This window comes from Myotis yumanensis, unplaced genomic scaffold (genome assembly GCF_028538775.1).
Source record: "Myotis yumanensis isolate MYYU_CA2020_CCGP unplaced genomic scaffold, mMyoYum1.0.hap1 SCAF_22, whole genome shotgun sequence".
NCBI classification, from domain to species: domain Eukaryota; kingdom Metazoa; phylum Chordata; class Mammalia; order Chiroptera; family Vespertilionidae; genus Myotis; species Myotis yumanensis.
In genome coordinates this window covers 2,619,580-2,644,012 of record NW_027223773.1, presented here as the reverse complement: position 1 = coordinate 2,644,012, position 24,433 = coordinate 2,619,580, and the positions used below count along the sequence as shown (strand labels likewise).

At 42.9% G+C, this 24,433-nt stretch overlaps 2 protein-coding genes and 1 pseudogene across 2 annotated transcripts in view; 1 reads left to right on the top strand and 2 right to left on the bottom strand.

Annotated features, from left to right (window-relative positions):
* The window catches only part of CDC73 (cell division cycle 73), a 63,336-nt gene that overhangs the window by 15,397 nt on the left and 23,506 nt on the right, over positions 1–24,433 (top strand). The window contains exons 9-10 of the mRNA XM_070401108.1: positions 1,326–1,404; positions 3,410–3,474. Of these exons, the coding sequence (XP_070257209.1) occupies positions 1,326–1,404; positions 3,410–3,474 (144 nt within the window). The remainder of the gene's footprint in view (positions 1–1,325; positions 1,405–3,409; positions 3,475–24,433) is intronic.
* On the bottom strand, positions 5,831–12,506 carry LOC138999250 (nudC domain-containing protein 1 pseudogene; annotated as a pseudogene).
* B3GALT2 (beta-1,3-galactosyltransferase 2) lies at positions 15,024–22,492 on the bottom strand. The gene is made up of 2 exons (XM_070401270.1): positions 21,934–22,492; positions 15,024–17,608 (listed from the first exon to the last, which is right to left on the bottom strand). The coding sequence occupies exon 2, from the start codon at positions 17,501–17,503 to the stop codon at positions 16,250–16,252; it is 1,254 nt and encodes a 417-aa protein (XP_070257371.1). The 5' UTR covers positions 17,504–17,608; positions 21,934–22,492; the 3' UTR covers positions 15,024–16,249.

Below are 24,433 nucleotides of genomic sequence, written 5' to 3'. Positions count from 1 at the left end.
AAATGACGCTTGGTTTCCAGGATTATAATTTTGAAGACATGTAATCAGAGGTTTTCAGTTAGTAGTTTCTAAACCTTATGCAGCTTCAACATATCTAAAGGATGTGAAAATCCTTCTCACCATTAGACGTTACTTGAGCAGTAATTCTTGCCTGGAGATATACCTGTGTTGACTGTCCGTAACGAAGTAATCTTATTTCTTCCTGGTTGGGCTTTGAAATTGGTTGATAGGTCAGTGAATAATAGTTAAACAGTCATGTGCCTACCTGGAAGGAGGTCTCCATTAGAATATCACAGGGATCATCTTTATCCTGGTGAGGAGTGTTCCATAATAATATTTTATTAATTACATAAATACTTAATGTTACAATATAATAAATGTACTTATAGCAATATTTTATTTCCACAATCAGCTATTGAGAGATATACCAGCTTTTTTGTCACTTAGTCATCCCAAGAACCCTGTGATGCAAAAATATTATTATTCCCATTTGATAGGTGAGAAAACTGAGACATAGGTTGAAATTGCCCAGGTCCATAATCCTATATAACAGTGGTTCTCAACCTTCTGGCCCGTTAAATACAGTTCCTCCTGTGGTGACCCAACCATAAATTATTTTCGTTGCTACTTCATAACTGTAATGTTGCTACTGTTATGAATCGTCATGTAAATATCTGATATGCAGGATGGTCTTAGGCTACCCTGTGAAAGGGTCATTAGACCACCAAAGGGGTCGAGACCCACAGGTTGAGAACCGCTGCTATATAATAAAAGGCTAACCTGCAAATCAACAGAACAGCAGAAGGACCAGTCACTCGATTTGCAGATTAGCCTTTTATTATATAGGATTGTTGTTACAGTTGTCATTGTCATTATATTCATTTAAAGATTAACAATTTGGAGAATAATTCAGTTAAGAGGCTCTAAAATGCCAGCTCCATAAACTTTGAATTAAAAGGGTGTGTGGGTTTTTTTTGTTAAAGAAACAGTTCATAATTGGAGGAAGCTTACTACTTCATTAAGAGATGTAAGGAGTTGGGAGGAAAGTCCTAAGCACACGCCATCTTGTTTCTGCATCTCTAAGAAGCTTTGCTTTCTGCCCTGGTGCACGTTTACTTAGAGTCCTTTGCCCTGACAGGGTGGCGGTTTTCTGGTCGTAAACAGTATCTTGAAAATAAACTTTGATGATTCATTTTGTCTCCTCCCCACTTTTGTCTTGTTGGCTATGGTAACAATAAAAGCTTAGAAAACAATGTTATTGTGGTTTTTATGATTATTAAGTAACAATAGACTTAACATGTAAATCATGGTTAATTTTTCTACAGGACCCCACATTGCGCACCAAACAGCCTATCCCAGCTGCCTACAACAGATACGACCAGGAAAGATTCAAAGGAAAAGAAGGCAAGTGGCTTGGTGTTTATCTTTCTTGTCCTGGTTGTGCTCCACGTGAGAGGCAGGTGGCCTGACGCTGGAGCCGCAGTTGGCCGGCCCCATCTGCAGCGGCCACGCTCCGCCGTTCTGTGCTGCTCATGGCTCCCGGGTGCTGTGGCAGCGGCAGTGAGTGGTGGCAGGGTTTGCGTGGTCTGCAAAGCCTAGAGACACCATCTGGTTTTTACAGAATGTGTTTGCCTCCCCTGCTTCAGTGCATGGATTCTGGACCCAGATTGCTTCTGTCAGTCACTTTGGGTGTGAGTTTTGAGAAGTGACTTGAACTGCGTTGTGTGTCGGTTTCCCCCATTGTGACATGGCAGTACTAATGGCAGTGCAGTGCCTGCCTCTCAGAGCTGCTGTGGGGATTGAACTAGGTAATGTAAAGTCCATGGAGTCCATGACTGGTATGTAATTAGCCGTAATATATATATTATATTGGCTATTAGGGCTAGTGCTGCTTCTCAGAAGTTGATTTTAGAGGGCGGTTCTCCTTCAGTCATGTTCCCCGGATTATGAATGTGTACAATGAGCGCTTGGGAGGCGGGGATTGGTCAGCATCTGAGGTGGTGTTTGTGGAAGCCCACGTGGGGTACTGGCTAACTCGGCAGGGTCAGTGCCACGCTGGTGAGGTGGGTAGTAAGTGGGACTAATGTCGGTGTAACTTCTCTATTTTGACTTGATACATGAAAAAATGAGGTAGTAGCACCTGGAAGTTTAACATTTGTCATTTTTTTCTGCATCATCTGAAACCTAAGTTTCATTAAAGGATGTGTTACCTTGATGCAGTGAATTTTGTGTGTTGATTTCCTTTACTGGACAAAGGCATGTATAAAACACAGGGTGTAGACTGGTCCATTCTTGTATTCACTGCGATGCTTTTCTTGTGGAATGAATAATGTGCACTCTAGGGGTTGGCAGATGACCGCCCACAGACCAACTCTGACCCTCGTTTATCTCGCTTCTGCCACCACACTGCAGAAGTCACTGGTGTGACAGCGACTGTTTGGCTTGCAGTGTGTAATGTGTAGTATGTGGTGCTTTACAGAAAGGCATATTGGGACCCTGCCCTGGAACCCTTCCTTATCTGTTTACAGCATTGCTTTTCCACAGTGTACATACCTAATCATTGTCATCTTTGAACATGACTTTTTCTATATGTTAAGGACTTCTTATGATAGTAGGTGCTTTTAGTGGTGCTGTAATTGAATGTTAGATGTAAATAACTTGGGGGTTAAATTATAAAGTATTTTATTCAATCTAATTTTTTAAAAAAATATTCTATTGATTTTTTACAGAGAGGAAGGGAGAGAGATAGAGAGTTAGAAACATCGACGAGAGAGAAACATTGATCAGCTGCCTCCTGCACACCTCCCACTGGGGATGTGCCCGCAACCCAGGCACATGCCCTTGACCGGAATCGAACCTGGGACCTTCCAGTCTGCAGGCCAACGCTCTATCCACTGAGCCAAACCGGTTTCGGCTCAATCTAATTTTTAAAAAATATTTTTTTATTGATTTGAGAAAGAAAGAGAGAGAAGGAGAGAAACATCAATGATGAGAGAGAATCAATGATTGGCTGCCTCCTGTACACCCCCTACTGAGGATTGAGCTGGCAACCTGGGCATGTGCCCTGACTAGGAATCAAGCCATGACCTCCTGGTTCATAGGTTGATGCTCAACCACTGAGCCATGCCAGCGGGCTCAATCTGAATTTTTGATACTTTCAACTAATATGAGTATTGAACACAGTTGTAGACATAGTGTTAACCAGCTTCTGTGTATTGAATATATTTTTGAGACTAGTACCCTTCTAAGTTTTTATCTTCGGAAGTGTGTGATTTAACTTTATGTGTATGATAGATTCAAGGTTTTATTATACTGTTGACCTGTTAAGATATATTTTGGATTATTACTTTAGATTTGTGATTGATCATGAAATACATAAAGTCTAATAGAAAACCCTCTTTCTTTATAGAAACGGAAGGCTTCAAAATTGACACGATGGGCACCTACCACGGGATGACGCTGAAGTCCGTGACGGTAAGTTCTCTGACCACAGAGCTTCCCTCGCTCCCGCCGCTCTCCATGAGCAGCCGGTGCTGAGGAAACCTTTACTCTGTGTATTTCCTGTTTCAGACATTTGTCTGTCATGACCAGTTGTGCTGCTAGATGTGTATGGAGGGGATTTGATTCACAGGGGATTTAATTTGTTACCTTTTTTAACGGAGTTGAGTGTGTGTGAACCTGTTGTGATTCACTGCAAGTAGGTGGGATGCTACCTGGTGAGAGGATTTAAAGACAACAAAGGGGTCGAAAGGTCAACTGGGAGTTTCTTGCTATGGTGTCTTATGCTCTTTCAAGTGAAATCCCTTATACTCAAAAGATCAAAATTCATTCTTATTGACGTTTCCTTGGGAACAGTACTTGCCTGCTGGCCACTCCCCAATCGCGTCATTGTGGGACTGACGTTGTTTTCCTTTGGTCGCTGTCAGAGTGAGTCTTTTATGGTTATTGTCCTTTTTACTTTGGTCTCATCTGAAATGCCCTTACATTGGTTTCATTACTGAGCTTCTGTGCAAATAGGAAAGTCAGTGAGGGTTCTTACCGTGATTCTTCTGCAGAACAGTTTTCCTCACATCCAAGGACAGCATCTTCATTAGGAGCATGCGAGCGGTGGGGCGCTGCTGCCTCATCGGAAACGGGTCCTGCATACACTAGCAAGAGAGGCGAATGGAAGCACTTTTGTTGGGTGTAATTTCACAGAAACAACCACAACAGAATGTCAGATTGCTGGTACTTCTCGTATCTTAAGACTCATTTTTAATCTGCTGTTTACGACCTGATTGATTTGAGCAGCTCTTACAGAATACTTAGAGAAGTGTGAACTTGACACTTTGAAGTTGCTCTGATCATTGTTTATTTAAAAACATTTTTTAAAAAATATTTTTTAATTGATTTCAGAGAGAAAGGAAGAGAGATAGAAACATCAATGATGAGAGAGAGAAATTGATCAGCTGCCTCCTGCATGCCCCCTACTGGGGATGGAGCCCACAACTTGGGCATGTGCCCTGACCGGGAATTGAACCGTGACCTTCTGGTTCATAGGTTGACGCTCAACCTCTGAGCCACACCTGCCAGGCCATTGTTTCTTTTTAAAAACATTGAATCTCAAACTCATGCTTCTTCTTTAAGTTTTTTTAAAAAAATATTTTTATTGATTTCAGAGAGGAAGGGAGAGAAAGAGAGAGATAGAAACACCAATGATGAGAGAGCATTACTGATTGGCTGCCTCCTGCATACCCCCCACTGGGGACTGAGCCTGCAACCGGAGCATGTTCCCCTGACCGGAATCGAACCCGGGACCTTCCAGTCCACAGTCCAACGCTCTGTCCACTGAGCCAAACCAGCCAGAGCTCTTTAAGTTTTTGCCTTTTTTTCCTTCTTTGGCATATGAGTTTCACCAATTTTTTACCTTGTTCTCCAATTAAGAAAGTTTCTCATGTGATAGCCACCCAGACATACAAAGCAGTTAAGTGTCTGCTAAAGACTTAGTTGCAAAGATGTGACTTCTAACTTATGTGTGGCTCATTTTTGCTGCCGTTGTTCTTCAGGGTTTTGGTGCGCCTGGTTGATAGACGTAATTACTAAAATTAGGATCCATCCACATTGGGCCTGATCTACATAACTTTTAAGCCCAAGATGCCAGAGTTCTGTTAGGTGTAAGACCAAATTAATAAATTGACTTCTGCAGATGACTAGGAAATTTTTATGCAAATGAATTTTTCTGACATGTATTATAGAGAAGAGGTATGTGTTTTGATAACAACATTTCATAACAATAATAAGTTATTGAGATGTATAGAAATTAATGCCCAGCCAGGGTATTTTGGGAATATTTGGTAATATTGCACAAAGCTAATAATTTACTGAAAATTATTATAGGAATAGAAGTAACCCAGGTGTCTTTAAAGTTACAACTTTGAATAGTTGGGTTGGTAATTAATTTTGACTTAGGCCAAGAAATGCATTTCCTGGTAAAGGCTCTAGAGGCCAAAGGCATGAGTGTTGTAGGTTGTTAGGGTCTTTTTTGAGTTGGGAGCCTTTCCCCAAAGTGTGTTACGTGGGTTCTATAATGTTTAAGAAATACTGGATTAAACAGATTTTGTGGTACAGGAATCTCATTGTTTTCAAGAGTTGAATCAAGAGTGCGAACTGTATCCAAGCTGATCTATCTGCGTTTGCTTTTCCGCCCTCCTGTGAGAGCACTGGTAGACCTAGTGTGGCACTCGATCCGTTCACGTGACCATCGTAGTGGTTGTGGGCTGAGAGTAGAAACTGTTCAGTACAGGAACACTTGAATACATTGTCATGGATTCCTTCTGTGAAAGGGGCCACATTAGACTAAGAAAATGCCACTGGGCAATGTTTTTCGGTATATAGTGAGTAAGAGGAGGTGATGAAGAGCTTTCTTTGTTAGTTGGGTAGCAGCAAGGAACTTAGCAGGACTAGAGAGAGCGAGAGAGAGAGATAAGCTCAGAGTTTCAGGGGTCAAATGCAGCGAACGTTCCGCTATTGCACCACATTGGGCTGAGTCTGCAAATTCCCCTTGTTTATCACCGACTAGCAGCACTGGCCAGGCCAGTCCTTCATTCTTCTTAACCAGGAAATCTTCAGGCTGCTGATCTCGTTATTATCCAGTGAATAGAGATTTCCTTCCAAAAACCTCTGACCCTTCAGCACAGTGTTGACGTGGTCAGGCACAACCTGTCCTTGAAGGTCCTCTAAGCACTGTCTCCTGGAAGCCGTATGTGACTGTCCAGGCATCTCCAGTCTGTTCGCCGAGATGCAGAGGCTCTGGGTTCTCTGACATCTCTTCATCCTCATTTTCTTCACTATCTGACCAAGCGGCAGGGATGTGGAGGATGGGAGACAGTCGTGAGACCGTTCCCGCTGGGCTCACTAGCAGCATAAGGTGGCCCTGACTTTCCACGGAGAGTGTCACACTTAAGAACTTCTTCATGGTTTTATTATCTTTATTTCTCTTCCTGAGAGTGGCCCACTCCAAGGAAACAAAGAAACCACTTCCTTTCTTGTGTAATTCTTCTTCCTCTGTTTGAAGAAGTAGGGTAACTGTAGAATGTTCTTTAGCTCTCAGCAGTGAGATACTGTGAATTATGATAAAAGGATTCCCTAGCTCTTCATTAAATAATCTCCCGTCTTTTAGAAACATTTGCACATTCACCTGTCCCAGTGAGAGGTAATCTTCCAGTTCCGTCCGACAGGGTCACCCAGGTGGGAGGAGGGAAGCAGGTAGATAGATGCATAAAGGCTATTGCTGAATTCTGCCAAGTCTGGGGGAGGTCGGCTCACCTCTCATGGCGCTCCTGGGCGGTGGCCGGCATCACTGTCAGATCCATAATTCTTCCAGGCCACTGCTGTGGTAGACACTGTCTTGGTACCAGGAGTCACGTTGCAGGTAATTTGACATTCCAAAAGCATAATGCAGCACAGCTCCTTATTATAATTATACTTACCTTCATCAATACAACTTGAATCCCTTCAATTTTAACAAAATTATTATCAGTATTGAGCGTGTTTTACCACTTCTAAATTGTAACTCTTTCTCAGTGTCTTTGTAGGCTAACCATCACCATGTTTTTAACACAGATATGATTTTATTGTGTATATATATATTTAATATATTTTTATTGATTTCAGAGATGACGGGAGAGGGAGAGAGAGATAGAAACATCAACGACGAGAGGGAATCATTAATTGGTTCCCTCATGCATGTCCCACGCTGGGGATCAAGCCCGCAACCTGGGCATGTGCTCTGACCAGGAATCGAACTGTGTGACCTCCTGGTTCATAGGTCGACGCTCAACCTCTGAGCCAGCCGTGGGCAAACTACGGCTCGCGGGCCGGATCCGGCCCGTTTGAAATGAATAAAACTAAAAAAAAAAAAAAGACCGTAACCTTTTATGTAATGATGTTTACTTTGAATTTATATTAGTTCACACAAACACTCCATCCATGCTTTTGTTCCGGCCCTCCGGTCCAGTTTAAGAACCCATTGTGGCCCTCGAGTCGAAAAGTTTGCCCACCCCTGCTCTGAGCCAAACCTGTAGGGCTTAATTTATACTAGAGGCCTGGTGCACTGTGCCTTCTCACAATCCAGGAATCTTAGGGGGATGTCAGAGAGCTGCTTTCAGCCCGATCCCCGCAGGCCAGGCCGAGAGACCCCACTGGTGCACGAATTCGTGCACTGAGCCTCCAGTATGCATAGAAGAGCTTTGGTTCATCTCTTTACGTCCTCCCCTCTCCTCCTTTACTTCTGAGATTCATCAGTCTGTTCCATGTTTCCATGCCTGTGCGTTGAGCATCTGCCGGTGGTCATTATGTGTCATAGCTACCGGCCGGTCGACTGGTCGGCTGGTCACTGAGGCATATATATTATTTAGAGGGAAAAAGGATTACTATTTCCTTTTACTTATTGATAAATTATTTGAATTCATTCATATGAAAACTTAGTATATTTAATAACAAACTGTAGTTGGGTGTTTGGATATTTCCTTGGGTACTTCTCTGCTGGCTCTTGGCAGAGTTTTAGTTTGCTGTGTCAATTCCTAGGTCTTCATAGATCGGTTTAAATCTTCCATGAATTTCCAATCTTTTATATAAATCCAACATTCAGATTTTATTTTCCTAGCTGTCTTAGTGTTTATGTCTTACTCATTGGATTGTCTAGTTAGTTCATCCCTTCCCCTTTCCCCACTGTGCCAAACCTCATTTGATCTTTAATTCTAAGTTTTGGTTTTTTTCCAGGTCTTTTTCTTGATGGATGTTTCTTTTGTGTTGTTCTTCTTGTCTTTGCTGCTTCTCATGTTCCTCTGTGAGTGACTGTTCCCACTTTTATTTTTAAAATAACTGTTTTTAAACTCTTAGTGCTTCTGGTCTGGATAAAACTAAGTTCTTATTTAACATTTTAGAGTGCTGTCTTACTGTCAAGTTGAAGATATATTTATTTCTAATGTTTAGGAATTAAAGCTTTAAAGATTTTTATTTTTATTGAAGACAAAGGTCATAGCAACCATAGAACTCAGATAATTGTCTCACTGTTGAGGTTGTCATAGTTTATGTGGTCATTAAAAATCTTTACATTTAGGTTTTTGCAGTGGTATATAAGATCTAATATGTAAATATTTTGATATTAAATCAATTACACATTTTACATATTATAATTTAACTCAGATTTATTCAATTTTTTATCTACAAACTGAATAAATTTTGGACACTATCAATCTAATTATTGACTTCTCTAAATTTGGTATTTTTAGATAGAAGCTTCGATTTTCTTACAATGTCTTTTTGTCATGTATGTGTTGTCAGAAACATTCTGGAATCGAATTTCATGTATATTTTAATATACTAAACTTGAGAATTAAAATTAATCAGGTCTTTAGCCTTCTATTATGTAGAAGCCTTTTAGTTTTCATTATTAGAAAACCCCAAAATCAGCTTAATATTATCATTTACCTTAAAATGCTGTACAAAATACTTCATAGTGTCCTTAGGAACTGTTGAGTTTTAACATAGATAGAGCTATATTATAATAACCAATCATTCTGATAGTAAATTTATGGGTACATTATAATTTACCAAAAAGTGTGGATATATATTATCAGATGTATTTCTCCCTATAAGAGTTGTTTCAATAGAAAAATATTAAAAACTTTACCATTAAATTGATTTGGGGAACATTTTTTCTTTATCTGGATTGAACCTAATAGATATAATTGATCTAATACCTTCTAATAAATTAATAGATATCAATTTTGGGGAGGCATGTGATATACATTTGATTTATTTTTAAACTTTCAGAGTCATTAGTGATTTTAAAAAGTTTATATAATTTTTTTCTAAAGCTCTAGACACCAGATAAAGATCATAGGACAGTAGATGTGACATAAACATGCTCCGTGCGGCATACAGGTAGCATTACGTTTATATCTTGTATTGGGCCCTCCTGTAGCTCCCTGAGGAGCAAAGCATAGTTGTACTGCCTGCTTCTCGGTGCCTGCGAGTCCTCAGCACCCTCTGTGCGGAGCAGGTCAGAGCACACGGCCCTGCTGCTGTGAGCGCAGGGCAGGAGGCTGTGGCTCTTGCTCACGCGTGAGAGAGGAGCATTTGAAGGGCTAAATGCCCGTGGGAAGTATAATTGCCAGGGCCACTGAGCTCATCCTCTGAATAGCACATACGTGTTCTCTGTGTGAAAAAGCTGCCTGGGAAATCCATCCTCTGAATAGCACATACGTGTTCTCTGTGTAAAAAAGCTGCCTGGGAAATCCATCCTCTGAATAGCACATACGTGTCCTCTGTGTGAAAAAGCTACCTGGGAAATCACGTTACAATGATACGGTTGCAAGGTGAGCCTATGTTACATTATATCCTTCAGTTGTTGAGTGGCATTGGAGTAAGCTGGCTTGGTACTTGCATCTCTTCAATACAGACAGACCTGGTGCAAGGCCACGCAGCCTCTCCCCGTGGTCACTGCTCGCACAGGCTTCCTTAAGACTGTAACTTAGCATTTCTCCTAAACTGCTGCTACCTCTAATGCCAGGATGTGCTAGTTTGATCAAAGACTAATAATTTTTTAGGCCCTGACGCCTAAATAATGAGAAATAGTTTCTTTTCCCTTTGCAATGAGTGCTGTTAGATAGGGAGTGCATACTCAGCAAGATGTGAGTGACACCAGAGCAGGTTTTAATGATGCTGCTGTCTTCCCTGAGCATGATGGGGAGAAAGAGGAGACTCCGTGGTGAGCCTCATAGGTCACGCGACCTGGTCGAGGACCTCATCCGCCTGGAGAAGGGGGCATCTTTCTCCCATCTGTTCCACAGCAGACAGCCCTCCTGGAATTGACTTCCCTCTGAGGGGCTGCTTTCTGCAAAGCAACTACTGAATGCCTTTTACCACCCCCGTCCCCCTTTTTTCTTAAATTTGAAAAATTTCAGACATAAACATAATGAGAGAATTATAATTAGTGTGATTTTCTGTCTGTCACACAGATTCTGTCATTTTTTTAAACCACTCTTCATCTGCCTTTCTCCCTGACGTATTGTAAAGCAAAACCCAGACACTGGCGTTTTGTGCTCACATGCTTGGCTTTTCTAAAAATCCTGGGCTTTTTGTAACCCAGCCACCGAGGTTATAGCACAGGACAGCACGGGTAACCACATTTTGGTGTCATCCAATACTCTGTTCATTGTCCAGTGTCTTTGATTTCTCTGAAAAGTGTCTGTTGTAGTTCATTTGTTGGAAATAGGATCCAAACAGGCACCAGAAGTTGCGTTCAGTTGTTAGCATTCTTCAGTGTCCTCTGCTGTGGATAGACGTTCATAATCTCTTCTCAGGTCATGGATCTATTGGGAGACTGGCCACTCCCATGAGTCCTCTTATTAAGTGTTTTTAATGCACAAAGTACAAAAGATGACAAAGAAAGCTAACTGTGATGAAATAATATTACCAAGGTATTTTAAAAATGCCAATTTATGACAATACCCAGTGTCAAATCTAATAATTGCCAGAAATTTACAGCATGAGCATATACAGTATTTCAAGACCTGTGTGACAGTTGTAATGTGACACGGAAATATGATTTCTGTTGATGACAAAGTCACAGCCATTGTTACTAGTTCTGCGATTTGTTGCCTATATTCACAAAGGATGGAAATGCTAACTTCTTGGTGAAATTAAATTTCACATCCAAACCAGGCACCCTCTGAATTCTGCCCACAGCGCCCTGCTGTAGGTGAAGGTTTAAGAGAGGCTATTGCCAGAGTTCTGTCTCAGTGGCTTTTTCTGTTTCCTACCAGCTTGTCAGGTTCTTCTCAGCCTCCCGGCCTTTGTCTTCGCAGGTCTGTTTGCCTGGATCAGTCCTCTTCTTTTAATAAGACTGGCTCCTCCTCATTCGCATCTCAGTTCAGAGGTCACTTTCTTGGCAAGGCCTCCCAGCTTTTCCTTCTGGTGATCTTCTTGTCTGTTGATTTACGTTGACGAGTTCCTTTGACTATGAGGATCTGAAGGCAAGAACTCCATCTTTCCCCCACTGTATGCCCAGCGCTGGGGACAGAGTACTTGGCACATTGCTTGAAAAGTGTTTATCAAATTAATGGTTCTTTTTTAAAAAATGTTTTATTTTATTTTTAAAAATATGTTCTTTATTGATTTCAGAGAGGAAGGGAGAGGGAAAGGGAGAGAGAAACATCAAAGATGAGAGAGAATCATTGGTTGGCTGCCTCTGGCACGCCTCACACTGGGAATCGAGCCTGCAACCTGAGCATGTGCCCTTGACCGGAATCAAACTTGGGACCCTTCAGTCCGCAGGCCAACACTCTATCCACTGAGCCAAACCAGCCAGGGCAAAAAATATGTTTTTATTTCTTTCAGAGGAGGAAGAGAGAGGGAGAGAAAGATGGATGAGAGGGAGAAACATCAGTCTGCTCCTCCTGCATGCCCCCTAGTGGGAATTGAGCCCGCAACCTGGGCATATGCCTTGACTGGGAGTCAAACCTGGGACTTCCTAGTGCATGGAAGTCGTTCAACCAACTGAGCCACATTGGCCGGGCCAAATGGATGGCTCTTAAGCCCATATTATATGTTATATTTCCAGTTGCTTGCCATACTTTCATATGTGCAGAGAGAAGTAGTTAAAACTACTATTGTTACTGGTGCTGTATAATCTATAGGTTCTCAGTGCCACCGGACAGTCCTTTTATGTGTTTCTGGTGGCTCTTTATTACGTCGTCCCTAGTGAGTCCGGTTCTTCCAGGTGTTCTCTCTTGGTAAATGGTACCACCACCCCTTCAGTGCCCGGCCAGGGTCCTCGGCGTCATTCCTGCCACTTCCTTCCCTCCCCTCAGCTGCACTGTCTAGCTGTCACACTCCCGTTGACCTTCCCACCATCTCTGGAATTCTTTATCTCTCTGCCACTGCCCCCTTCCTGGCCCCGACTTCTCACATCTTCCCTGGTTGCGCAGCGGTCTCAGAACTCGCCTTCTCACGCCACTCATGTCGCCTCATCTGTTCTGCATGCGGCTTTGCTTCAAAACTGGGAGGATGGAAGCCATGGGCGTGAGCCAGCCTCTGCCTTTTCTGTTTTCCAAGTCCTTCTGTTTTTTAATGGCTCCCCCTTAGTCTTGGGGTTAAAAACCATCGTTCTTACCACGTGCTGCAAGTCTTCATGGGGTCTTACCTGCCCCTCTCTCTTCTTACCTTTTGGCATCAGTTCATACCCATCTTCCCTCTGCTCTTGTGCCGTGGTTTTCCCACCTCAGGGTTATTGTACCAGTTTCCTCCTTGGACTGCTCCCATTTGCCGACGAGCATCTCCTAGATGTTAGCTGAGAATCATCCCAGACAGGGCTTTTCTGAGCCCGGGAACACGGGCTGGGTGAGAGGCCCTGCCCCACGCCTTCATGCGGGCATCACCTTCATGCGGGCATCACCGCTGTCCTTTCTGTTTCCGCGAAGATGGGATCTGGGCGCTCTCTGTGGAAGGAGTGTTATCTCCACAACTTGGGCTTATTCTCGCTTCTGGTTGCGTCTGCAGTTCACACCTCAGGGCTTGGGGAGCTCGGTACATGCTTACGAAGTGAGTGCCTCTGGCGGCTCCCTCAGCTCTGAGCAGGCCCGGGCTCAGGGTTCCTGCAGCCTGATGCGAGGCCCTGGGGTGGAACCCGGCGAGCCTGGCCTTTTGGGGATGGTGCCCACAGTTTCACCTGCATTGACCTCAGAGCGAGGAAAGTTAGACCTCCCTGCTTCATCTTCAGCATCCGACTCTGCTTAGACTGCGCTGTGATAGCAAGGGCCTTACAACAGAGGTGGCTTTGGGGAGTTTGCCGTTAGCGCTGTGACCATGGCTTCCCTGTTCATGGTGCAGTTCAAATAGGTGGTGTGTGAGCCCATGTTTGTACAGTCCAAGATGACAGAGAGGGGTTAGAGTCTGTCCCGGATGGTGGTCATATTTCCATAATACTTGGTCGTTGCTTAGATGTTGCTTTACTTACAAGGTGGATGAGCCTATATCCAAATCAGTGGAGTCTTACACCATAAAGAAACTTTACTATTTCTCAGTGTGATTGATGTTCATGGAAGATCATGCATGTGAAGTGCTTTAACACAGTACCAGGCACATGCTGTATGCTCGGTCAGGAAACAGCTCCTGTTGCCCTGTCCCTATTTCATAGGGGTTTTTGGTAATAGATATTAGTAATATTCCAGGTGAGATTATATATGAGTGTGCTGTATAGTAAGAGGTGACAAGTTTAAATGATTTATTTGAATTAGAATTTCATTACTTACAATCTTGATCAAAATAAACTAGTGTAAATATTGAAGATTTTGGTATTTTTATCTTCTAAAGTATCTATTAACACTGAGCATAAGATTATTTTATAATTTTTTTCTTTGATCTGATGCATAGTTGTTATTTAAACTTATATTCTCATGTATACTAAAAATTACATAGTGCTGGGCATGAGTAAGGCACAGTACTTGGTGAAATGTTTAAATATTTTAAAATATTATGTAGAAATTCATATTTTGCTGAGGAAACCAGCTTGCATATTGTTGACAGTGGAAAGTCAAATATAAATGAAGAGTAGGATGTTAACTTTAAAATAAGGATGTGAGCAGCACTCAGAAACCTTATTTAGTCCAGCGCTCTGTGCGACCTCAGAGTGTCATCCGGTTACCATTAGTTTTCAAGATAACATTGATATAGAAATGATTTTAAATTGATGCTTATGATAAGAATTTAGTTGTCTGTTAAGAATTTAAAGATCCTGCACTTTGACCCTAGAAGACACTAGATAGATGGTGCTGGTGTCTGTTTCTGTACACACTGCATGCGTATACCTGTGCGCATGCACATAACTGCGCGCACGCATGCACGCATGTGCACATACACCTTTTTTTAACTTTAGGAGTAGAAAGGAGAGATTTACTCTCAAGGTGGATGAGCCCATATCCAAATCAGTGGAATCATATGTTCATGGAAGGATTCCTTTTGCCTTTCGTCAAACTTGCCTACTTTGGCATTACTGTCCTATTATGTGTGACTTTTACTTAGTGCTCTGGTAGTCTTTGTGTAACATGGAAATGAAATTAAATGAAAAACAGATTTTGCTAAGAGCCCATGGTGTTAGCTAGCTCAGCATTCGGAATTACTCTGTGTAGAACAGAAACAAGTACTAATTGAAAATGGGCAGTAAATTGTTTATAAACGGAATTCATCTTAAATACTAAGCACTTAGCATCATAAATACTAAGTGCAGTTTCTGTGATTCTGAAATTTACAAATGTTACAATTCTGTTTCGATATAGTATCTTCAGAATTGAAGGTAAAAATGATCGTTATTAGAATAAGGATAACTAACATCCTGACGAAATTAAGATTAATAAGTTTAATTACTTGTGTGAAATAGAAACACTATTTTAGAGTTAGTAGGTTTAGTATTTCCTGATTTTAAAATGTATAATGGAACCAGCCAAAATCACTGTGAAAAATATTTGCACCACAACACCCAGTAAAGATTTTTTCACCCTTTTTATTAAAAACTTGATAAAAGTGCATCGTATACATTGTTCATCCTAGAATCAAGTCTTCATCAAACATGGGTAGTTTTCCCTCTCTTCCCCCAGAAGGCTTTTCACAGGTAATGCACACTGTTTGTCATCTAGCGGATTAAAAACTGCAGGTTTGTAAACTTGGCGCCCGGCGAGAAGTAGGTGCCATGGAGTGATTAAGAGTTGGCGTGTGTACACCTGCTGTCAGGAAGTAAAGTCCCAGATGCTGCCGCTTGGCAGGCACGCACCTTAGAAAAGGATTGAATGGGGCGGCTGTGCGCTCTTTACCTTTTATCTGCTTCCAGCAGCACATTCTCTTTGTGCCTGTAAGTAATCACCTCTGCCTCAGCGAGAGGGACATGATCTATTTTTATAGATGTGCGTGCGCCAAGTGCAGGCACTCCTGCAGAGCGCAGTCGCCGGCTGGTGGAGTGGCTCGCTCAGGTACCAGCGTGGCCCTCACACCAACCAGAGAACACATCTGTCGACTTTGAAACCTTTACTTTTTATAAAAACTTGAGCCTGAGACACATTGATTTTTCACATTTTATCACGTCATGTCAAAAGACTTTCCCCGTAAAAGAAAATGAGTATCTCCATTGTTTTTGTTTTTTAAATAAGTACTTAGATGAGAACTGCATTGATGAATCATCTGAACTTTATAAATGTGTTTCTGGAATAACTCAACTGAATCTTATTGCATGGAATACAGTTTTTAGATCCCTAGAGTAGTCAGGTCACAAAATTTGTCGTTTGCACAATTACAAAGTCTTCTTAAAATTAACAGTGATGTTTTATTTACATTTAATTATATGCTGAATCTAAAACGAAGGGTCTTTGGACTGTCTCCATTTCTTAAATTAAAATTCATGAGGAAAATATAGGCAAATACATCTTACTGGCCCCTAACATGAGACTTGAGTCATTGACATATGCATGCTTGTTATTGCATGTTAATACACAGAATCCCCTTAAACAGTTCTCTATAGATCCCCTCGGGAGACCTTTTTGTTATATAATGTACTTTTAAGAATTACCATCTTCATAAATTAAAAAAATATTTTTGGAATTCTTGTATGTGATGAGTTTTAACTAAAACTTGTCCTATGGTATCATCCGTTTTAACTATACATGCTTTTAGCACTATTTTACAGATTGCACGTTTGAACAGAAAAGTCTCGTGTTTTCTAGTGTAGTTTCCGGTGGCGATACCTGCCTGCCTTTTCCTTGGCCGCGTTGGCACACGCATTGTGCTTATTTTGTTGTAAGTGGTTCCAGTATTTTATCAGCTCACTGGGCTGGAACTGATGAGAGGTAATTAGGTGGCTGTATTTACAGCTGGAATAAGAAACTCGCCAGTGGTTGAACACAAATTCATTGGGCGGGGGCACAGGATCAATCCTCAGCTTGGCCAGACAGATCCCTACGTACACATCCTCCAAGTGCAAACGGCGGATGCTGAGAGAGACTTTAAATATCTTCTCGGCCAGGTCTCCCGAGAACACGTAGCCCGTCCCCGAGCAGAAGACGGGGTAGCGCTCGCTCGGGTAGAGGTCTGGCGGCATGTACCACTTGCTGTCTTTGTTTCGATTGGGCGCGTAGCCTCTCATTAGGTAGCCAGTGAAATAGTTATGTCTGGGAGGCAGGTCTGGCTTCAGTAGCTTGTTTATTAAGTATTCAGTGTTGACAAACATGTCACTGTCTGTTTTCATCACATACGAAGCGTGTGGGCAGTATGTGGCAACCCAGTTCATGCCCATTAGCGTTTTAATGGTCAGGTTGTAGTATGTATCTAAATAGTCCTGTTGGATTATGTCGTGATGCTGTCTGCTCTCTTCCAGTATTGTGCGTTGCAAGTAGCCATTTAAATTAGTACTTACTATGCCCAACAGAAAAATCCGTGTGATGTGGATACCAGGGGCTAGACTCTCGTTGCCCCACGTTTGCCGAATCGCTCTCCTGGCCTCTGTTTGCTCAGGCTCCGCAGCAATTAGCAGGATTAGAAACGGGCTTTTCCCCTGGCACTTGGCAGGCTCGTTGATGAGATACTTGAAGTGGTGAGAATGTGGGTGTCCAGTGCCCTTTTCGCTGTAAAGGCTCCCGTTGGCACTGAGGGTGTTCTCCAGCCCCGTCACTCCTTGCGGCGACAGGTCTGTGTTGTTGGAGTTGGAGGCAGCTTGAGGCCTCAGCGTTTGAGGGACTGTTTCTTTCCAGATGTTCCGCAGAGAGCTGTGGTTAGTCTCGCTTTTCGTAGAACGAAATCCGCGGAAAGTGTAGATCACAGGGTTCTCTTTTAATCCGGCTCTGCCCGGCAGCCAGTCGTGGTGGTGGAAGAACAAGAACATGGCAAAGAGGAAGGCCAGGGAGAGCGCCCCGACGAGGGGCGCCCGGAACAGGGAGCGCTTGGCCCAGCAGCAGTGCCGCCGCCGCCACTGGAGCATGTTGGACACCCCGGGAGGAGGCAGCTGGACGGCTTCCTCTGGAGTCAGCACTGTTCCCTGGTCACCATTTTCCGCTTTGGGCACGGCGTCTCCCTCGCAGTCATTCTGTGGAGGGAAAGCACAGGCTTACAGCATGCTCACTGTTCCCGAACTGCCTGAGAGAGGCCGAGGCTAGAAGTCCAGGGCAGCTAGGAGCTGAGGAGCTGCGGGGAGGTCGCCCCGGAACAAAGCTATGGCTTGTTTTCCCTCAGTAACGTCTTTAGCAAGACACCTTTGTAGCAGTGAGCACCCGAAAGGGGACGGGTCACTTCCACTCACTGTCTCGGGGGCTCTGGCCAGGGGCACTTGGGCCCACGTGACAGATTGAGAAGTGTGTGCATGCAGAGGAGGACAGTGTCACAGAGTCTGCCAGGCCGTGCCAGAGCCTCGGGCAACTGGGGATGTGTTGGCGTGCGTTAGCATCGACTTGACATCCTATTGGGGGTTGTGCACTGTCAGCGGCCTTCGGTGTCAGGCGGCCAGGCATCATTTCGTGGGACAGACGGCGCGGTTATGGCCGAGTCTGTTCGTCACAGAGCTGCCTGGCACGTGTCCATCGCCCCCACTGTGTTGAGAAAGTCAGTGAGAAGATGCACCTGTCAGAATCAATTTTCAGGCTCCAGTAACTTCAGTGCAGGGTTTAAGGACTGAATGATGAGAAGTTTCAGGCACTCTTTCCTAATTTTAACCTTGCACTTCAAATATGGGTATTAGGAAATCATTTTTCTTACTTAGACTTAAGATTGACTTAAAAAAATATAGCAACTAGTCGTCTTTAATTATCTGTGGCCTTAGCAGACTATCACATGTCCCAGAATCAAACGACTTTGAACAGTCTTTTCAGATTTCTTACAAAATATAGGTACTACTTACTATCTTATCCAAATACTCAAAATTTCAAACATCACAAAATGCATTTTAGATAACCTCAGGTTACTCTGTGTTCTAAATTTGTATGTTGAGTATCTGTTACATTTTTAGGACTCTTGCTAGCACCACATTTAGAGCCCTAGATTTTTAATACGATTATGGGTGTCACTGGAAGGTTCCTGACACCACATCTTAAGAACTGGCTGTGTTATCTTCAATCAAGGTGTTTCCGTGAAAGCACAGATTAGTTCATGGTGTCAGCTTGCTCTTAGTTTTTCTGGATCAGGGCATGGGGGTGGAGGTAGATAAAGCTGCTGTAGCTTGAATTCTAGTAAAAGAAAAAACTTTCAGTAGAAGACTGATATGTCATTTTAATTTTTTTCAAGTTTTTATTTTGAAAATTACTTCTTTAAGCAAAATAAAACTAGTCAATTAAAAATTTAATGTATTAAAAACAGTCTAGTAGGACCATTAGTTTTATTTGAAGTGAACACACATGTATCTGTATACATAGATACATGTGCGTCATTAGCCTGTGATGTTGAGAGATTCGTGATTAATACCAAGTTTGCTTAGCTCTGACATGAAATGTAATTATTTTGGGGAAAACAAAGTTCTTATATAACTGAATAATTATAGAGTAGAATTAGCATATAATGTGAAGTACTTGGAAAATACTGATTGGAAGTGTTAGGCACACATGTATGTGAATGAAAGTATTTCTATTCTAGTAACAACCACTAGAGGGAGCAAGTAGCTGGGAATTTGAATAAAGTGTAATGGGATCTAGTACAGGCACCAGCTTTGGATGAGTTCAGTGATCTGAAATTAGGTGGTACTTTGAGGAGTTACAGTGTTTCTCAAATGTGGAAAATTAATCATTTTGTGAGATGGTGATTTTTTTAAGTTTGGGGTGTGTAAAAACAATCTAGTGTGCTATCTGTTGGAGTTTATTGAAATGAATTTGAATGTTACATTGCTACAGTGAAGACCAGGGCTCTTCATTTTACCCGTAGAACAGTTCTGCGGTGAGCTCAGCTGGAAAGAACAGAGCTGAGTGTTCTGACTTAGAAATCACGCTTCCTTTCCTGCACCCACTGGGAAACTCCTAAGCTTTTTTTCCAAGTGGAGTATTTGATAAGCAGTCACGATTCCGCCTCCATCCCACAGAGAAGCCAGTAGCTAGAAGAGGTATGGGTTTAAATGTAGAAGAAACAAAAGTTGCCTTTAAAATTTATTTGGTAATGGATTTTAAATATTCACAGCTAGATGAAACATGTCGGCTTCCTGTTGCCATAATAATGCTTGGAATGTGATTGAAGTCCCCATCACAGAGCTCTTTACAAGTTTAGATTTGGTAGCTTAAGAAGCAATAAATACAAGGCCAGATGTTTGAAGGAATGTTTGAATAAAGGACTGAAGGAGTGACTGAAGATAGAGTAATAAATTGTGGTGTTTTTATGAAAATACACCTGAAGTGGTATCTCTGAAGTATTTCAATGTTACAGAAAACGCAAAGTATTACATGTTGTGACCCAGCATAAGTACGTGGCTTCTGGTCTCTGTGGCTTTGCAGCAGTGGGGGATGGAGGTGCATCTGAATTTACAGTCATGGTGTCCGTATGTTTATAAATATTAAGCTGCTCAGGCTGGAAACCAGACACCCATTTGTTAGTCTCATTGATAAAAGTGCATGTGTCTGGCCTTAAACATCATTTATTAAAAGTTTCTCTGATTAAAATTAAAATTTTTCCACTAAAAAAAAAGTAAAATTACACCCTTTTATTACATAGTAAAATTATTCTTGAATTATTTCTTAAAAAGTGGGAACGAGACAAGAAAGTTGAAATGGTTCGGCATACTAAATAGCTGTACACTTAGATCCCAGCATAGAAATAGCTTTGATTTATCCCTAATGTGATTTGGATGATATTGCCAAGCTATTAATGTGGGTGCGCCTTTTATGGGTTGAAGTTCTTGGAGAGAATGTTACTGTCTAATGTTCAGTTGGTGCGCACATACACACACACATACACACATGTACACACACACACACACACACTGTTCTTATCATTTGTCTTTTAAAAGTATTGGTATCTGTAGTCTGTTGAAACAGTTCTAGATTTAAGTGGTGCTTGAGTAAAAAAGTCTACACTTTTGAGATATCTAGCTTATAAAAATGTTTAGTAGGTGCTTTTAACACTGAGAGATAAAGCCCCTAAGAGAGACTTGAGATTTTCACAACCGTATTTTTTTTTTAATACCATCTGATTTCATTCTTAAGTGGGGTAAAAATTAATGGTATGAATGAGAGTTGATGTTGGGATGTAAGAATAATAGGTCCCGATAAATTGTTAAATCTTAATTTTAGAATGGCATGCTTACATGTCTTCAAAATGTGTGCCTTTGATGATGATGAAATAATAGGCTATTGACTTTTGCTGTGAAAATGAGCAAAAATTAAGATCTTTGCTAGACCTCTAAAAAATTTAGAAATATCCTTGAGTTCCTGAGTCATGAGCTGTTATTACCACTAGGATTGTTGCTAAGATAGTCTATTAGATGTATCTCGCCCTGCCCACACCTGCCTGGCAGTAGTTTGTTACCTGTGTATGGTAGCCTGGGGGCACAGTGGCTAGACTTATATTTAATTTTTGACCTTGTAGTGCTACTTAAGGATATGTTTCTATCAAAGTGTTTTCATATTATGTTTTTGAATTTCACTTTAAAAATGACCACCAAGAGCAGCCTTATATATTTGATCACTGAGAACCAGTCTGTTGCCTGAAATTTAAGCTCACTAATTTAGATGGGGGATTTGCAGCCACCATTGCTATTTCTTTGTTTCAGAGTTGTTTTCATGGGCACAGGAACATGCAAATCTGCCGTGTGTGTGGTGCACAAACTCGCACGCCCATGTGATCTGTGCAAATGCTCCCCGTAGTCTCCATCGCATGGCGATGCTTAACACCGCCGGTGCTCTCAGCTCGTTACCTCTATCTGGGCAGATGGGTTTTGGAGGGAAGGCTGTGCTGCTAAAGCTGCTACAGATGAAGGTTTTGTTCCAAAAGGACTTTGGGAAAGCTCTTGGTGTGAAGAGCACCGCTGACCCTCTGGAATGTAACTTCCCTGCATTGTCTCTCGATGGCCATTTTAGAGGGAGCCTGTAGTTCAGGGGACGGGCTTCCATTTGACCTAATTTGGCAGAGGATTGCCATGTTCTCTTCAGAGGGCGACAGATTTTCTGTGTAAGTTTTAATTTCTCAGAGAATCCATTAAGCACACCCTGTTCCTGGCTGCCTTTTCTCTCCCGTAACCCGTCATTACTCCGAGCTACAGCTTCCCGGGAAGAGAGCAGGGACAGTGCCTTCTAAACAATGACACGTAAATCCCCCATTCGGACCCTTCCCCAGTTTCAAGGGCAGTAAGCTGGCTGGACTTGTTTGTCAGACAGAGCGCCCTGGGCCGTGCAGCTCAGGGGAGACATTGAAAAGCACATCACACACGAGACACGGACATACCTTCCCGGGTCAGGCCATTGGTGTGCAGAGGGTCATGCCCACGGAGCAGACTTTCGGCTCCAGCCCTTCAGCAAAAAGGTGCCCTGGAACATGCGCACATCCCCCAGTCTGCCTCCTGCGCCTGCTGTGCACGGGCCCCCAGTGTCCACCTGTCTCCTGCCTCCAGGCACCTCCTCCTTCATGTGGGCGCGGGGCTCCGGGGGCTCTTCCCTGCTGGCATCTCCTCTGCTTCGGAACAAAAGAGCTGTGGTCGCCTCCCTGTGTGCAGCGGGGCCGCCTCGGCCCAGCGGCTGCTGCGTGGAAGCCCTACATCTGCGCTCCCGGCCGGACAATGCAGCGCTGTCCTCCCTGCTCAGGATCCATGTTCCCGGCGCCGAGCTGCAGTGGGAGAGCCTTGCTGGAAGGGAGCGGGCGCTGGGAGGAGGCCGCGGCTTCTCCGGGTGCCTGGCAGCTGCAGGGAGGCTCCGGCAGGGTCCCGGGGGCGGGCTCGTGTGGAATGTGAGGTCCACGCTCCTCCTGCCGCACAGGCAGGCAGCACTTTGAATGTGGGCTTGACAGATGTTCCCTCTGACAGAGCAGAATCGCACGTCACTGCTTGGCTCGAGCCCACGTGATCGTTTGCATTAATTTGGACTAAAAGCCGAAGGTAGGGAGCAGCTTAGCGATTGTGCTTCTGTGTGATAGATACTCAGTCCCAGTGTGGTGATGGGTGAAGTATAAGAAAAAGGGATGACTAGGAAATGAAGGGCTATAATTTTATTTTCTTTATCTTATGTCCCCCCCCTCTTTTTTTTTTTTTTTACTTTATGCTTGAGCACAGGCTTTCTAAATGTGTTCAGGGTTAGATGTTGCCTTTCGTGTGTGTGTGTGTGTGTGTGTGTGTGTGTTACATGGTTTTATAGGGCACTACAGTATAAGCTTTTATATGTAACTTGATCTGATTCCATCCCTTCAATGCACCCCTTCCTTTGAAGTTTTTCTTTTTTTTTTTCTCAAGTTGCCTCCCTTTTACGAACACCTGGTTCAGACTCCAGGGCCCTTTTCTTTGATCTGTAACTTGGACCCCACCCCCATTTCTGGGGCTTATGTAAGTCAGCTGCCTGGGCTTTCCTGACACAGTGTGCCACAGCGCACCTGCTTTGTTCCTCTGGGTGCTGTCTGATGTTCTCGAAGGCAGGAAAACTTTATTTTTAACCACTTTTGCATTTTTATTTATTTTGCCTTTGTTTAAAATTCCATGTATGATAAAATTCAGCAAAATGATAGAGTACACACAGCACATGTGCAGAGGATCTTGCTGGTGGGCAGTTAGGTTTTTCTGATCAGACTCACTTGTCCCAGTGTTTCGGGGTGGGATAGTGGATAGTAACTTGCTGTCAAGCAGGCTTTTTAGTAAGCACTAGATACGCGGATATTTCTTGGTTTATTTAGTCTCCTGGGCACCTTCTTTTTTTCTGCAGAGTATTGGGGCATTGTGTTTTTTTAAAATAGCTTGAATTATCAGTTTTTCCCCAGACTTTAGGGACACTAACTCCCAGAAATGTATAGTTTTGGGACATAAGCTGTATGTTCACGGTCCTATATCCCCAGTAATGTCTGTTATATCAAATATAGCCTTTCATTTCCTATAATAGTTTTTGATTATCACATGTCAGTTTATGGAGGAAATAGAGATGCTAGAGATTAACTCTAGTCACTTGTTTACTTTTCAGGATCATAGAAGGATCCAAAGTCCGCACACTATTTATTTACACAATTACTTTCCCATATGTTGTTCATGAACATAAAACTCAAATACAGAGAAATGTCCAAGTGAATCTGAAAACTGTTCTTGTGAATTTCACATGAAAGGATGGTGATTGAGGGTCAGGAAGTGCGGACATGGAGGAAGGAGAAAAATGGGACATGAAAAAGACTGCTTTCACTACATTTCATTTTCTTCTTTTTTCAAATCCTCACCCAAGGATATGTTTTTATTGATTTTTTTTTTTTTAGATTGGAGGGAGGGGAAGAGAGAGAGAGACATCCATGTGAGAGAGAAACATTGATCAGTTGCCTCCTTTCAAACCCCAATAGGGAATAGAACCCAAGACCCTTCCGTGTACAGGATGATGCTCCAACCCACTGAGCCACACCAGCCCGGGTGTAGATTTCATTTTCACGGTTTCGATCTTTCCAACTTGTAACAAGGGCTCCTTCCCCTGAACCTGGGTTAACCAATGTTACTAACATAACCCCAGTGGGAAACGTGCTGCTGGGTGCCCCCGCCGTCCACACCGCCGGCCTTCGCCCAGGCCAGAGCCCGTGGAGCGTGGGGCCCAGGAGGCAGCCTGAGGGACAGATTTGGTTTTGTATCCCAAGCCAGCCAGCTGCTCGTGTTAACTTTTAAATTTAGTGCCAGGCCCTCTCACATTTTTTATTTTTGTCCATTAGATTTTTAGTGCATTTTAGGAGCTTATGACTGTTATGTGTCCTGACTGGCAATGAAACCAACCTTTCG

Excerpts from the sequence above, each read along its gene's own strand:
- B3GALT2 (XM_070401270.1), bottom strand. The coding sequence starts at position 17,503 with ATGCTCCAGTGGCGGCGGCGGCACTGCTGCTGGGCCAAGCGCTCCCTG.